Source organism: Oncorhynchus tshawytscha, linkage group LG19, assembly GCF_018296145.1.
Source record: "Oncorhynchus tshawytscha isolate Ot180627B linkage group LG19, Otsh_v2.0, whole genome shotgun sequence".
NCBI classification, from domain to species: domain Eukaryota; kingdom Metazoa; phylum Chordata; class Actinopteri; order Salmoniformes; family Salmonidae; genus Oncorhynchus; species Oncorhynchus tshawytscha.
The window spans coordinates 5,104,071-5,119,185 of record NC_056447.1 but is presented as its reverse complement, the minus strand read 5'-3'; the positions used below and the strand labels follow the sequence as shown (position 1 = coordinate 5,119,185).

The window sequence follows — 15,115 nt, the reverse complement described above, 5'->3', positions numbered from 1 at the left end:
TGTGACTAGAGGTGGTCCAGAGGGTGACTAGAGTTGTGACTAGAGGTGGTCCAGAGGGTGACTAGACTTGTGACTAGAGGTGGTCCAGAGGGTGACTAGACTTGTGACTAGAGGTGGTCCAGAGGGTGACTAGACTTGTGACTAGAGGTGGTCCAGAGGGTGACTAGACTTGTGACTAGAGGTGGTCCAGAGGGTGACTAGAGGTAGAGGGTGACTAGAGGTGGTCCAGAGGGTGACTAGAGGTGGTCCAGAGGGTGACTAGAGGTGGTCCAGAGGGTGACTAGACTTGGTCCAGAGGGTGACTAGAGGTGGTCCAGAGGGTGACTAGAGGTGGTCCAGTGACTAGAGGTGGTCCAGAGGGTGACTAGAGGTGGTCCAGAGGGTGACTAGAGGTGGTCCAGAGGGTGACTAGAGGTGGTCCAGAGGGTGACTAGAGGTGGTCCAGAGGGTGACTAGAGGTGGTCCAGAGGGTGACTAGAGGTGGTCCAGAGGGTGACTAGAGGTGGTCCAGAGGGTGACTAGAGGTGGTCCAGACTAGAGGTGGTCCAGAGGGTGACTAGAGTTGTGACTAGAGGTGGTCCAGAGGGTGACTAGAGGTGGTCCAGAGGGTGACTAGAGGTGGTCCAGAGGGTGACTAGAGGTGGTCCAGAGGGTGACTAGAGGTGGTCCAGAGGGTGACTAGAGTGGTCCAGTGACTAGAGGTGGTCCAGAGGGTGACTAGAGGTGGTCCAGAGGGTGACTAGAGGTGGTCCAGAGGGTGACTAGAGGTGGTCCAGAGGGTGACTAGAGGTGGTCCAGAGGGTGACTAGAGGTGGTCCAGAGGGTGACTAGAGGTGGTCCAGAGGGTGACTAGAGTGGTGAGGGTGACTAGAGGTGGTCCAGAGGGTGACTAGACTTGGTCCAGAGGGTGACTAGAGGTGGTCCAGAGGGTGACTAGAGGTGGTCCAGAGGGTGACTAGAGGTGGTCCAGAGGGTGACTAGAGGTGGTCCAGAGGGTGACTAGAGGTGGTCCAGAGGGTGACTAGAGGTGGTCCAGAGGGTGACTAGAGGTGGTCCAGAGGGTGACTAGAGGTGGTCCAGAGGGTGACTAGAGGTGGTCCAGAGGGTGACTAGAGGTGGTCCAGAGGGTGACTAGAGGTGGTCCAGAGGGTGACTAGAGGTGGTCCAGAGGGTGACTAGAGGTGGTCCAGAGGGTGACTAGAGGTGGTCCAGAGGGTGACTAGAGGTGGTCCAGAGGGTGACTAGAGGTGGTCCAGAGGGTGACTAGAGGTGGTCCAGAGGGTGACTAGAGGTGGTCCAGAGGGTGACTAGAGGTGGTCCAGAGGGTGACTAGAGGTGGTCCAGAGGGTGACTAGAGGTGGTCCAGAGGGTGACTAGAGGTGGTCCAGAGGGTGACTAGAGGTGGTCCAGAGGGTGACTAGAGGTGGTCCAGAGGGTGACTAGAGGTGGTCCAGAGGGTGACTAGAGGTGGTCCAGAGGGTGACTAGAGGTGGTCCAGAGGGTGACTAGAGGTGGTCCAGAGGGTGACTAGAGGTGGTCCAGAGGGTGACTAGAGGTGGTCCAGAGGGTGACTAGAGGTGGTCCAGAGGGTGACTAGAGGTGGTCCAGAGGGTGACTAGAGGTGGTCCAGAGGGTGACTAGAGGTGGTCCAGAGGGTGACTAGAGGTGGTCCAGAGGGTGACTAGAGGTGGTCCAGAGGGTGACTAGAGGTGGTCCAGAGGGTGACTTTATCATTTTTCAAACACCTGAAACATGCCTCTCCTTTGTTTCTAGAGCCATAGTCATTATGCTTAATTCTATGTTTTAAAAAATAAAATAAATCTAAATATGTCTGCATATCTAAGCATACCTCGTAAGGTGGAGGGGGGGGCGACCTCTTATGCCTAGAGCTGGCCCTAGTGAGTGAGATCAGGTAAAGTTCTGGAGATGAAGGAATACAGGTACTGTATGTGGAACTTTAGTTAGACCCGTATAGCGTATCAATACCATTTAGAATCTGTCCCAGTTCAATGAGAGGATGTCTGAACACAAATGGGGAATGTCAGCCATTAAGTATTCCAATGACAGTGATCTGAAAAATACACTGTATTCCCAATGTAGTACACCTGGTCAGAAGTGGGTGTCATTTGGGACAGAGCCAGTAACTCTGCTGTGTATGGAAATCTTTTGTCTTCTTTATCGTTATCTCCTCCCCTCCTCTATCACCACACCACAAACCAGCTTCAACACAGTCCATTTAAACGTCAAATACATACCTCGGGAATACTATTACCATAGTGTTTGTTAATGTCAGACATAAACATACAAACAACTGTAAGGTACTGGTGAAACGCAGTATTTTAACGTTTCAGGAACTTGCTTATCCAATTGGAAAAGAAATTTGACAATCCAAATCATGACCTTGTTTTTGTTGTATTTATTTCCCATCACCAGAAATATTTTTTAATCACTGAACAATAGAAGGCCTAACTTAATCTATTCTTAACTCGGGATAGTTGATTGACGATACATCTACAACGATATTAGCACAATATATTGACTGGCAAATCAAGATATTTGCAGTTTTTTGTTTGGTCAGTAGCACCACCTGCTGGATAGGTTTAACGTTGCGCCTGAAAATTATGGGTGCATCAAATTTGCCAAATTTAGGGCTGGTTTCCCGGACAGCTCCATTGAACATGTTTTTAAATCTAGTACTAGGCTTAATCTGTGTCCGGGAAACCATCCCAAATAGTATAGTTAGCAAGTAAGTGAAACTACCTGTTCCATGCCACTGAGAAAAATTGCATAGAGATGGATGACCAATAGAAAACACATCAATGGCGCTCAATGCAAACCAATATACATCACAAACATACACCATGGTGAATGTACAAGATTAAAACATTCCATTTGATAGAATATAAATACATTACATTTTTATTAATTACATCTCTGAAGATCTAATCAGTCCGATGAAGTAACTGCAGAAAAAGAACTAAGCCGAATGAAGCATCACATATGGGGACTGTCACCACCAGCATGACTAGTATCTATGTGGGCCCCTACCACAGTTTACACAGCTCAGCAGTATCATTAGCTCCATAGAGACGAAACCCAGGATAGAGGGGCTGAGGAAATGTGGTGTGGACTTTGTGGAGGAGGGTCATTGTGTCAGAGATGCTGTAGAAGGACAGAGTACCTGCCTTGTGATCCAGGTACACTCCCACTCTGGAGGACCAAGGGCCCGGTACATTAGTCACAACATTATTGTGTATGAAACGATAACCACCCGTAGAGCACCCTAAACTCCAGGACTTGTCATTGGATCCGAATGCATGACCTGCCCTTGTTCTGCTGATGTCTTTATATGAGACTGCTGTATGAACCCAGTGCCCACTCCACTCCACCTCCCAGTAACAGCATCCAGACAGACCCTCTCTACACAGAACCTGGTAGTAGTTGGTGAATCTGTCTGGATGGTTAGGATATGATTGGGCTTGATCTGTAAAGGTGACCTTTCTCTTCCCTTCAGTCAGAAAGAGTTCTTCACATGCTGTGTTTGGGTCCAGTGTGAGCTGACAGGAATCTGGGAGAAGAGCAGAGCAGAGACCAGCCGAGTTTAGAACAAGTTGTCAAATAATGTATCCACAATGTAAAAAAAAAATACTGTCTTTTTTCAGTAATTTACTGGCAGCACAGTAGCCAGTAGGTTACTATAGATTTATAGGAAAAGCTTTTTTTGGTGCTACAAAAATACAGTATGGGTTGGTACTGCAATATAGTAAATGATTGGCAGCACAGTAGCCAGTAGGTTGCTGTATTCTGTGGCTGTACCCATTTCCCACAATGCACCATAATTGTTCAGTATGCTGCAGTAAATGAACAGCAAAACAGTTAATACAGTAATTTATTGTAAAATTACAGCAATTGCTAACAGTGTAGCTGAATGTCATTGAGCCCCCATAATGCATTGCTTTTACAGTACTGTAACAAAGAATTCCAGTAGCTAATTTAAGATTTTTAGCTGTACATTTTCACCAATTTGTTACAGTGTACCCGGTCTTTGATTATAGCAGAGCAGAAATCAAAGGAGCAAGACAATGAATCAGATAGCTGCAGTACCCAGTCTTTGACTATATCCACTATTGCTATAGTATATATTCCTATCTCAGGGTTTGTGAGGAGTGTCCGTATAAAGAGCATTAGTGATAGAGATAGCATCAACTGAGATTACACCAATCGGATTAAAACAGTTCCTACATTAATATTGAGGTCTATTGAACTTGACCAGTTCTACACACACACACACACACACACACACACACACACCCTCTTCTGCGCTAAACTATGCCATTAGCTTTTCTTTGCTGCTTAATATTGCTGCCGCGGTAACATCGCTGCTACCCGCTATACATTGTCTGTTTTCTGCTAATCTCAACACCACCCCAGCCTCCACCTGTTTGTTTCTGCTATTTGTTTCTGTCAGGGGGATTGGTATAGATCTCGCTCACTGCCTGTGGTTGATTGCCTCGATATGGCATCGAGGCATCCCCTGAAGTAGCATTGCCTAATGCCAAGACCAAATCTATTGTCATCTGTTTTCTAATAAATGGTTAAACGAATGAGGGTTTCCTGTCTGAACTGTTAGTTGCTTTGAATAAAGAGACTCACATTGTAAGAACTGTTCTCTGGTCTTGGGCTCTGTAGGCAAAACATCCACTACAGACAAACAAACACATTCACAGAGAGAGGGAATGTTATCGTCATACCATATTGCACATGTACAGTGCATTGTTGTGTTACAGTGCATTATTACATTACAGCCTTATTCTAAAATGGATTTAATTGTTTTTTCCCCCACAATCTAAACACAATACCCCATAATGACATCACAATACCCCATAATGACATCACAATACCCCATAATGACATCACAATACCCCATAATGACAAAGCAAAAACAGATTTTTTTAAAAATGTATAAAAAAACAAATATTACATTTACATCAGTATTCAGACCGTTTCCTTAAGACATTGTTCAAGCACTTTTGGCAGTGATTACAACCTCGAGTCCTCTTAGGTATGACGCTACAAGCTAGGGACTTTCTCCTATTCTTCTCTGCAGATCCTCTCAACCTCTGTCAGGTTGGATGGGGAGCGTTGATGCACAGCTATTTTCAGGTCTCTCCAGAAATGTTCAATCTGGTTCAAGTCCGGGCTCTGGCTGGGCCACTCAAGGACATTCAGAGATTGTCCCGAAGCCACTCCTGCGTTGTCTTGGCTGTGTGCTTAGGGTCATTGTCCTGTTGGAAGGTGAACCTTCGACCCACTCTGATCTCCTGAATGCTCTGGAGCAGGTTTTCATCAAGGATCTCTCTGTACTTTGCTCCGTTAATCTTTCCCTCAACCCTGACTAGTCTCCCAGTCCCTGCCGCTGAAAAACCTACCCACAGCATGATGCTGCCACCACTATGTTTCACCGTAGAGATGGTGCCAGGTTTCCTCCTCCTTCAATCTTGGTTTCATCAGACCAGAGAATCTTGTTTCTCATTGTCTGAGAGTTCATTAGGTGCCTTTTGGCAAACTCTAAGTGGGCTGTCATGTGCCTTTTACTGAGGAGTGGCTTCCGTCTGGCCACTCTACCGTAAAGGCCTGATCTGAAGGTTCTCCTTTTGGAAGGTTCTCACATCTCCACAGAGGAACTCTGGAGCTCTGTCAGAGTGAACATTGGGTTCTTGGTCACCTCCCTGAGGTAATCAGTTTGGCCAGGCGGACAGTTCTTGGAAGAGTCTGGGTGGTTCCAAACTTCTTCCACTTAAGAATGATGGAGGCCACTATGTTCTTAGGGACCTTCAATAATGCAGAACTTTCCCCAGATCTTTGCCGACACTATACTGTCTCGGAGCTCTATGGACAATTCCTTCGACCCCATGGCTTGGTTTTTGCTCTGACATGCACTGTCAACTGTGGGACCTTATATAGACAGGTGTGTGCCATTCCAAATCATGTCCAATCAATTGAATTCATCAGAGGTGGACTCCAATCAAATTGTAGAAACATCTCAAGGATGATCCATGGAAACGGTATGCACCGGAGGTCAATTTCCTGTCTCATAGCAAAGGGTCTGAATATTTATGTAAATAAGGTATTTCTGTTTTTTATAATAAATTAACAAAAATGTGTAAACACCTGTTTTCGCTTTGTCATTATGGGGTATTGTGTGTAGATTGATAGGATTATTTTTATTTAACCCATTTTAGAATAAGGCTGTAACGTAACAAAATGTGGAAAAAGTCAAGGGGTCTGAATACTTTCCGAATGCACTGTATATGAATTATTGGGATCTAAAGTTGATGTTCTTATTATTTTCAACGCACCTGTAGTCGAGATCTTGGTCCATTCTCTTTTAAGGAAGTATTCTAGTTTCTCTCTCAGCTCAGACACAGTCTTACTCACATATCCAAAGTACTGAAGAGGACGGACAGTGATGCTGGGTAAGTCTGAAGAAACACTGGGACTGGAGAGAGACTGATAACTCTGGGGAGTCAGACAAACGGACAGACAAATAATTGAGAGTTTCATCCATTCTACACTGATGTGTCACATGTACAGTTGAAGTCGGAAGTTTACATACACTTAGGTTGGAGTCATAAAAACTCATTTTCAACCACTCCGCAAAATTCTTAGGGCTGTAATCCCATTAACGGGATTGATATGACAACAGCCAGTGAAAGTGCAGGGCTCCAAATTCAAACAACAGAAATCTCAATTAAAATTCCTCAAACATACAGTGGGGCAAAAATGTATTTAGTCAGCCACCAATTGTGCAAGTTCTCCCACTTAAAAGATGAGAGAGGCCTGTAATTTTCATCATAGGTACACTTCAACTATGACAGACAAAATGAGAAAAAAAATCCTGAAAATCACATTGGATTTTTTATTAATTTATTGCAAATTATGGTGGAAAATAAGTATTTGGTCAATAACAAAAGTTTATGTCAATACTTTGTTATATAATCTTTGTTGGCAATGACAGAGGTCAAACGTTTTCTGTAAGTCTTCACAAGGTTTTCACACACTGTTGCTGGTATTTTGGCCCATTCCTCCATGCAGATCTCCTCTAGAGCAGTGATGTTTTGGGGCTGTTGCTGGGCAACACGGACTTTCAACTCCCTCCATAGATGTTCTATGGGGTTGAGATCTGGAGACTGGCTAGGCCACTCCAGGACCTTGAAATGCTTCTTACGAAGCCACTCCTTCGTTGCCCGGGCGGTGTGTTTGGGATCATTGTCATGCTGAAAGACCCAGCCACGTTTCATCTTCAATGCCCTTGCTGATGGAAGGAGGTTTTCACTCAAAATCTCACGATACATGGCCCCATTCATTCTTTCCTTTACACGGATCAGTCGTCCTGGTCCCTTTGCAGAAAAACAGCCCCAAAGCATGATGTTTCCACCCCCATGCTTCACAGTAGGTATGGTGTTCTTTGGATGCAACTCAGCATTCTTTGTCCTCCAAACACGACGAGTTGAGTTTTTACCAAAAAGTTCTATTTTGGTTTCATCTGACCATATGACATTCTCCCAATCTTCTTCTGGATCATCCAAATGCTCTCTAGCAAACTTCAGATGGGCCTGGACATGTACTGGCTTAAGCAGGGGGACACGTCTGGCACTGCAGGATTTGAGTCCCTGGTGGCGTAGCGTGTTACTGATGGTAGGCTTTGTTACTTTGGTCCCAGCTCTCTGCAGGTAATTCACTCGGTCCCCCCATTTGGTTCTGGGATTTTTGCTCACCGCTCTTGTGATCATTTTGACCCCACGGGGTGAGATCTTGTGTGGAGCCCCAGATCGAGGGAGATTATCAGTGGTCTTGTATGTCTTCCATTTCCTAATAATTGCTCCCACAGTTGATTTCTTCAAACCAAGCAGCTTACCTATTGCAGATTCAGTCTTCCCAGCCTGGTGCAGGTCTACAATTTGGTTTCTGGTGTCCTTTGACAGCTCTTTGGTCTTGGCCATAGTGGAGTTTGGAGTGTGACTGTTTGAGGTTGTGGACAGGTGTCTTTTATACTGATAACAAGTTCAAACAGGTGCCATTAATACAGGTAACGAGTGGAGGACAGAGGAACCTCTTAAAGAAGAAGTTACAGGTCTGTGAGAGCCAGAAATCTTGCTTGTTTGTAGGTGACCAAATACTTATTTTCCACCATAATTTGCAAATAAATTCATTAAAAATCCTACAATGTGACTTACTGGATTTTTTTTCTCATTTTGTCTGTCATAGTATAGTTGTACCTATGATGAAAATTACAGGCCTCTCTCATCTTTTTAAGTAGGAGAACTTGCACAATTGGTGGCTGACTAAATACATTTTTGCCCCACTGTACATGTATCTTATACCATTTTAAAGGTAATCTTGTTGTTAATCCCACCAAAGTGTCTGATTTCAAATAGGCTTTACAGCGAAAGCACCACAAACAATTATGTTAGGTCAGAGCCAAGCCACAGAAAAACACAACCATTTTTCCATCCAAAGGGAGGAGTCACAAAAAGCACAAATATAGATAAAATTAATCACTAACCATTGATGATCTTCATCAGATGACACTTATAGGACTTCATGTTACACAATACATGTATGTTTTGTTCGATAAAGTGCATATTTATATAAAAAAATCTCAGTATACATTGGCACGTTATGTTCACTAGTTTAAAAAAGATCCGGTGATATTGCAGAGAGCCACGTCATTTTAGAAATTACTCATTATAAATGTAGATGAAAATACAATTGTTAGACATGGAAATATAGATACACTTCTCCTTAATGCAACCGCTGTGTCAGATTTCAAAAAAGCTTTACGGAAAAAGCAAACCATGCAATAATCTGAGAACGGCGCTCAGAAAACAAATAGATATCCACCATGTTGGAGTCAACAGAAATCAGACATAACATTATAAATATTCACTTACCTTTGATGATCTTCATCGGAATGCACTCCCAGGAACAAATCCAAAGTCATGAAGCGCGTTACCTAGTTGCAGACGAAATGTCAAAAAGTTCCATTACCGTCCGTAGAAACATGTCAAACGATGTATGGAATCAATCTTTAGGATGTTTTTAATTTCTTTGTCTTCAGAAAAGCAAAGGAACGCAGCTACCTCTCATGTGAAATGCACGTGACCAGCATGTGACTGCTGGCAGACCTCTGACTCATTCCTCTCTCATTCAGTCCCACTTCACAGTAGAATCCTCAAACAAGTTTCTAAAGACGGTTGACATCTAGTGGAAGCCTTAGTAAGTGCAACATAACCAATATCCCACTGTGTATTCAATAGGGGCTGGGTTGAAAATTGACCAACCTCAGATTTCCCACTTCCTGTTTTGATTTCTTCTCAGGTTTTTGCCTGCCATATGAGTTCTGTTATACTCACAGACATCTTTCAAACAGTTTTAGAAACTTCAGAATGTTTTCTATCCAATACTACTAATAATATGCATATATTAGCAACTGGGACTGAGGAGCAGGCAGTTTACTCTGGGCACCTCACGTTAGGACATCTACGTTGTGCATGACAAGTAATTGTTCCAACAATTGTTTACAGACAGATTATTTCACTTATAATTCACTGTATCACAATTGCAGTGGGTCAGAAATGTGCATACACTAAGTTGACTGTGCCTTCAAACAGCTTGGAAAATTCCAGAAAAAGATGTCTTGGCTTTCGAAGCTTATGTTAGGCTAATTGACATTATTTGAGTCAATTGGAGGTGTACCTGTGGATGTATTTCAAACTTAGTGCCTCTTTGCTTGACATCATGGGAAAATCAAAAGAAATCAGCCGAGACCCCAGGAAAATAATTGTAGACCTCCACAAGTCTGGTTAATCTTTGGGAGCAATTTCCAAATGCCTGAAAGTACCACGTTCATCTGTACAAACAATAGTACGCAAGTATAAACACCATGGGACCACGCAGCCGTCATACCGCTCAGGAAGGAGACGCGTTCTGTCTCTTAGAGATGAACATACTTTGGTGCAAAAAGTGCAAATCTATCCCAGAACAACAGCAAAGGACCTTGTGAAGATGCTGTAGGAAACAGGTAGAAAAGTATCTATATCCACAGTAAAACGAGTCCTATATCGACATAACCTGAAAGGCCACTCAGCAAGGAAGAAGCCACTGCTCCAAAACCGCCATAAAAAAGCCAGACTATGGTTTGCAACTGCACATGGGGAAAAAGATTGTACTTTTTGGAGAAATGTCCTCTGGTCTGATGAAACAAAAATAGAACTGTTTGGCCATAATGACCATAGTAATGTTTGGAGGAAAAAGGGGGAGGCTTGCAAGCTGAAGAACACCATCCCAACCGTGAAGCACGGGGGTGGCAGCATCATGTTGTGGGGGTGCTTTGCTGCAGGAGGGACTGGTGCACTTCACAAAATAGATGGCATCATGAGGATGGAAAATTATGTGGCTATATTGAAGCAACATCTCAAGACATCAGTCAGGAAGTTGAAGCTTGGTAGCAAATGGTTATTTCAAATGGACAATGACCCCAAGCATACTTCCAAAGTTGTGGCAAAATGGCTTAAGGACAACAAAGTCAAGGCATTCGAGTGGCCATCACAAAGCCCTGACCTCATTCCTATAGAACATTTGTGGGCTGAACTGAAAAGGCATGTGCGAGCAAGGAGGCCTACAAACCTGACCCAGTTACACCAGTTCTGTCAGGAGGAATGGGCCAAAATTCACCCAACTTATTGTGGGAAGCTTGTGGAAGGCTACCCAAAATGTTTGACTCAAGTTAAATAATTTAAAGGCAATGCTACCAAATACTAATTGAGTGTATGTAAACTTCTGACCCACTGGGAATGTGATGAAAGAAATACAAGTTGAAATAAATAATTATCTCTACTATTATTCTGACATTTCACATTCTTAAAATAAAGTGGTGATCCTAACTGACCTAAGACAATGAATTTTTACTCTGATTTAATGTCAGGAATTGTGAAAAACTGAGTTTAAAGGTATTTGGCTAAGGTGTATGTAAACTTCTGACTTCAACTGTATCAAGGCAATATAGTTACCTGCAGGAAATGGATGTGGTCCTCTGTGTGTGAGAGATGGTCCAACTCAGCGTTTCTCTTCCTCAGCTCAGCTATCTCCTGCTTCAGTTGCTCCAGAAGTCCTTCAGCTTGACTCGCTTGAGCCTTCTCTTGGGCTCTGATCAGCTCCTTCACTTCGGAGCACCTTCTCTCAATGGAGCGGATCAGCTGAGTAAAGATCTTCTCAGTGTCCTCCACTGCTGCCTGTGCAGAGTGCTTTTAGGACAGAGAGAGAGAGAAGAGAAGGCTTCATGTTAAACAGTCTATTCTCTCTTTAACTAGGAGCCCAGACAGCCTGTTCCCCACAGTGGGGATCAGTGAGTTCGGAGAGGGGTCTCTCTCTCTCTCTCTCTCTCTCTCTCTCACACAGAGAAGTGAAAAGGTGCATCTCTGGTCAATATTCACCTTGAGAGACTCCACAGCCTGTTGGAGCTCCTTCAACTCCTTCTCTCTCTTCTGGACTCTCTGCTGGACCTTCTGCTGACTCATCCCCAGTTGCTTCTGTGGAAAGTCACTATTCAATGAGTTATCAAGCTTTATTTGTCCAGTAGTTCCACTAACACAGTAATGAGACATAGGGCCCATAGAGAGTAAGGTCTAAAATAATGAGGAAATACCTTCGCAATATGATAATTGATATGTTGCTATGTAAACCTACATGTATCAAGTAGTTTACACTGAACTTTGGAGTCATGAAAGGGCATATTCTGAATGATAATGGTGTTTGGATTGAGAACATGGTGATACATTTGGGGCATCTAGGTTAAAGTAATTATGTACTACATCATACTTTTCGTATTATATGGTAATTTCCATGTAACATTACCCATGAGCACCAGCATGTGAAGTTCATAGGAGCATATCAAATTGGGTGTCAAATGAAAGCTAAGAGTATATTTTTGGGAAATTATGGCATAGATACATTTTCAACCATTTTCCATCTTAAAAAGTAGGCACATGTTTCCATCCACAGTTTTTATGCGAGTAAAGTCATGCTATATACAAAAATGTATCACAACAGCTTTGAAGGAAACAGGAAGTTCCCGTCCAATTTTATAAATGCCGACAGAACATTTCTTTGTTAGACATGGTGGGAGGGATCTTTTTGTGTCGGTAAAATGTATTACGCTAGACATTGTGGAAATGCCTTTAAGTGCAAATATTGATATAACAATCATCCAATTGGGAGTCACGCGATGGCATGGTGTGTGGTCCTCCAACTAGGACTCGGGAAACCATGAAGTTTATTAGGCTACAGATTAAATAAATTATTATGAACTTCACAGGGTGGTGGAAGTGCACGCCTTTCCAAGGTCACTGTATGTCAACAAGTCAATTTGGTGGATCCACACCAATGGTGGGAAAATTTGCATATTTTGTTTATGCATATTTTTAAAATATTTGCATGAGAATCTGTTGCCAATTGGATGGAAACCTAGCAACTAATGGCTTTGATTTCTGGTCAAACAGATGGAAAAGGGGTATTAGACAACATCTACCAGAAAAAAAGTCTTAAAAGGTATTAGAAATACATCAATTACAGACCCCTGCCAATTAATATCAACACTTATATTTCGTTTGGATAAATTATTTGCCTTCTGTAAATTTAAGAAACATTGCCTTGTAATTCCGTTACCAAAAACCCACATATTTTTAAAAGCCCCGTGTATGATGGAGCTTTGGCCTGGTGACATTACCAGGTGGTAAATTCGTTAATAAACCAATTAGAAAGAGTTCCAAACATCTCTGCCAATAACAGCTAGTTTTCAGTTTTCCCCTCCCCACTCAGACCACTCCCAGATAGTCCAAGCTAAATTCTTGCTTGAGAAATGTATCTTCGCTAAGAAGCTATTTGTTTCTTTTAGACCATTTTAATAGAAAACAATCATGATTTGGTGTTGAAATAAATAAAAAAAATCTGCCTTTAATCTGCGTTGAACCTTTAACGGCAGAAACACTGCAAGGACGACTGTCGCCAGGAAATGTCCCGCCATCACAGGATCCTTCTGAGCCGGTGTAGGGACCTGACTAAAACAGAAAAGCAAGCTGATTTAGTTTAATTAACATTAAATTATTATTTTTGTTTTTTACCTGCTTTTTTTTTCATTTTTTGAACTTAATTTAACCACATGTACAGTAGGTGGCGGAATGCACATATAATTGTTGCGAACGCCATTATACCAAAAATGGGGAAGACGACTAGTTTTCATGCAATTTCTTTCACTTGAGAAATACTGCGGCAAACATCTTAGTGAGATGTAAAATTGCGCACCTAACACCTCCTCTGCAAATGAATTACGGATTTCTTGCGTTCTTAGATTAATTCAGACTATTTTGAGAAAGTGTACTGGTTTACGGCATCTCGAGGGACAAACGGTAACATTGCGTTTTTCAAGCGTAGGTATGGGGATATGCGAGCGCAGACGTTCACTTCGCCTATCCAAACCTATGTATGCGGAAGAGTGTGCAAAGCTGTCATCAAGGCAAAGGGCGGCTACTTTGAAGAATCTCAACTAGAAACATCTGTTTTGATTTGTTTAACCTTTTTGGGTTACTACATGATTCCATATGTGCTATTTCATAGTTTTGATGTCTTCACCATTATTCTACAATGAAGAAAATAGTAAAAATAGAGAAAAACCCTTGAATGAGTAGGTGTGTCCAAACTTCTGACTGGTACTTTATATTCTCACAGTTTCTGTTACTTCTGCTGTGGGTCAATTATATTTCAAATATATATCATTCAAACAGACTTAGTTCCTACTGTATCTTTAAGTCTTTGTTCATCAGACAGTCACCAACATGTTGAACAGGTCCTACCTGTTTCTCAGTTCTCTCTGCTGCAGCCGACACTGTATCATGGCCTTTATGTACATCCATCACACACAGCACACAGATACACTGCTGATGTGTACGACAGTAAAACTCCAGCAGTTTGTCATGATGAGAGCAGATCTTCTCCTGTAGTCGAGCTGTGGCTTTAATCAATTTGTGCTTCTTAAAGGCAGGAACTTCATAGTGAGGTTGGAGGTGAGTCTCACAGTAAGAGGCCAAACACGCCAGACAGGACATGAGGGCTTTCTGCTTTCTGGTCCCAGTGCAGAAATCACACACCACATCTCCAGGACCAGCATAGCACAGAGTAGGAGGGGTAGCAGCCTGGAGTACTGTCTTCTTCAGTTTCTCAACTACCTCAGCCAACATGTTATTTTTCCTCAGAGTAGGCCTTGGAGTGAAGGTCTGTCTGCACTGGGGACAGCTATAGACCCCTTTCAGAACATTCTTATCCCAGCAGTCCTCAATACACCTCCAACAGTAACTGTGTCCACAGGCAGTAGTGACTGGCTCCTTCAGTAGATCCAGACAGACAGAACAACAGAACTGGTCCTGATCCAGGAGAACTCCTTGCTGAGCCATTTGGACTGTTGTTCACTCTCACACAGACAGATACTCAGATCAGCTTTGTTTTCTCAGGAGAGAGTTTGTGGGAGGGAGAGGGACTTCCTGGTTCTGGCCAGAGGGGTGGGGTTAGAAAGAGAGAGAGAGAACTGGGGTGTGTTCAGCAGGACGCAATGTTTTAGAACATTCAGATAGAAATATGTTATGTAGAATTAACATGCCACTCCGACATGTAGAATAAGGAATCACTTCGGCTCTATTTGTGTATTTCTATCTGCAATGTTCAAGAACATTTTGCAACTGAACTTGGCCCTGCAGGCAACTTCAAGAGAGAAACAAACCGTTTTGTTCCTAGGTTAGGGCCTGAAGTTTAATATGGAATAAATCAAACAATTAAAAATTCTCAAATGCGAGTTGTTAGAATATATGAAGTATGTTGTTCAAGGTTCCAGTTTATTTTTGTATAATTAGTTAGGTTGGAGTTAGAAAAGACCAAAGTTTATTTTCAGATAAGCAGTGGGTTGGGTTTGAGGGACTTTAATTAGGCTGAATCAGGGTGCACCGGGCTATGGCCCATGACATGACCGGGCAAAACCGGTGAGGGAGGAACGCCCTTCTCAAATTGA

General features: G+C 42.9%; 1 protein-coding gene across 3 annotated transcripts; it reads right to left on the bottom strand.

The window, feature by feature from the left end:
• Nucleotides 1–2,401: 2,401 nt before the first annotated feature.
• On the bottom strand, nucleotides 2,402–14,589 carry LOC112218270 (tripartite motif-containing protein 16). 3 transcript variants are annotated; one of them, XM_042301279.1, is made up of 7 exons: nucleotides 13,911–14,589; nucleotides 13,013–13,114; nucleotides 11,496–11,591; nucleotides 11,073–11,306; nucleotides 6,360–6,519; nucleotides 4,654–4,701; nucleotides 2,402–3,568 (listed from the first exon to the last, which is right to left on the bottom strand). In XM_042301279.1, exons 1-7 carry the CDS (start codon nucleotides 14,505–14,507, stop codon nucleotides 3,045–3,047), a joined length of 1,761 nt encoding a protein of 586 aa, XP_042157213.1. In that variant the 5' UTR covers nucleotides 14,508–14,589; the 3' UTR covers nucleotides 2,402–3,044. The 3 variants fall into 3 exon arrangements, with proteins under 3 accessions (XP_042157213.1, XP_042157214.1, XP_024234689.1); XM_042301280.1 differs by having other exon boundaries at nucleotides 13,031–13,114; XM_024378921.2 differs by lacking the exon at nucleotides 13,013–13,114.
• Between the last annotated feature and the right edge of the window lie 526 nt (nucleotides 14,590–15,115).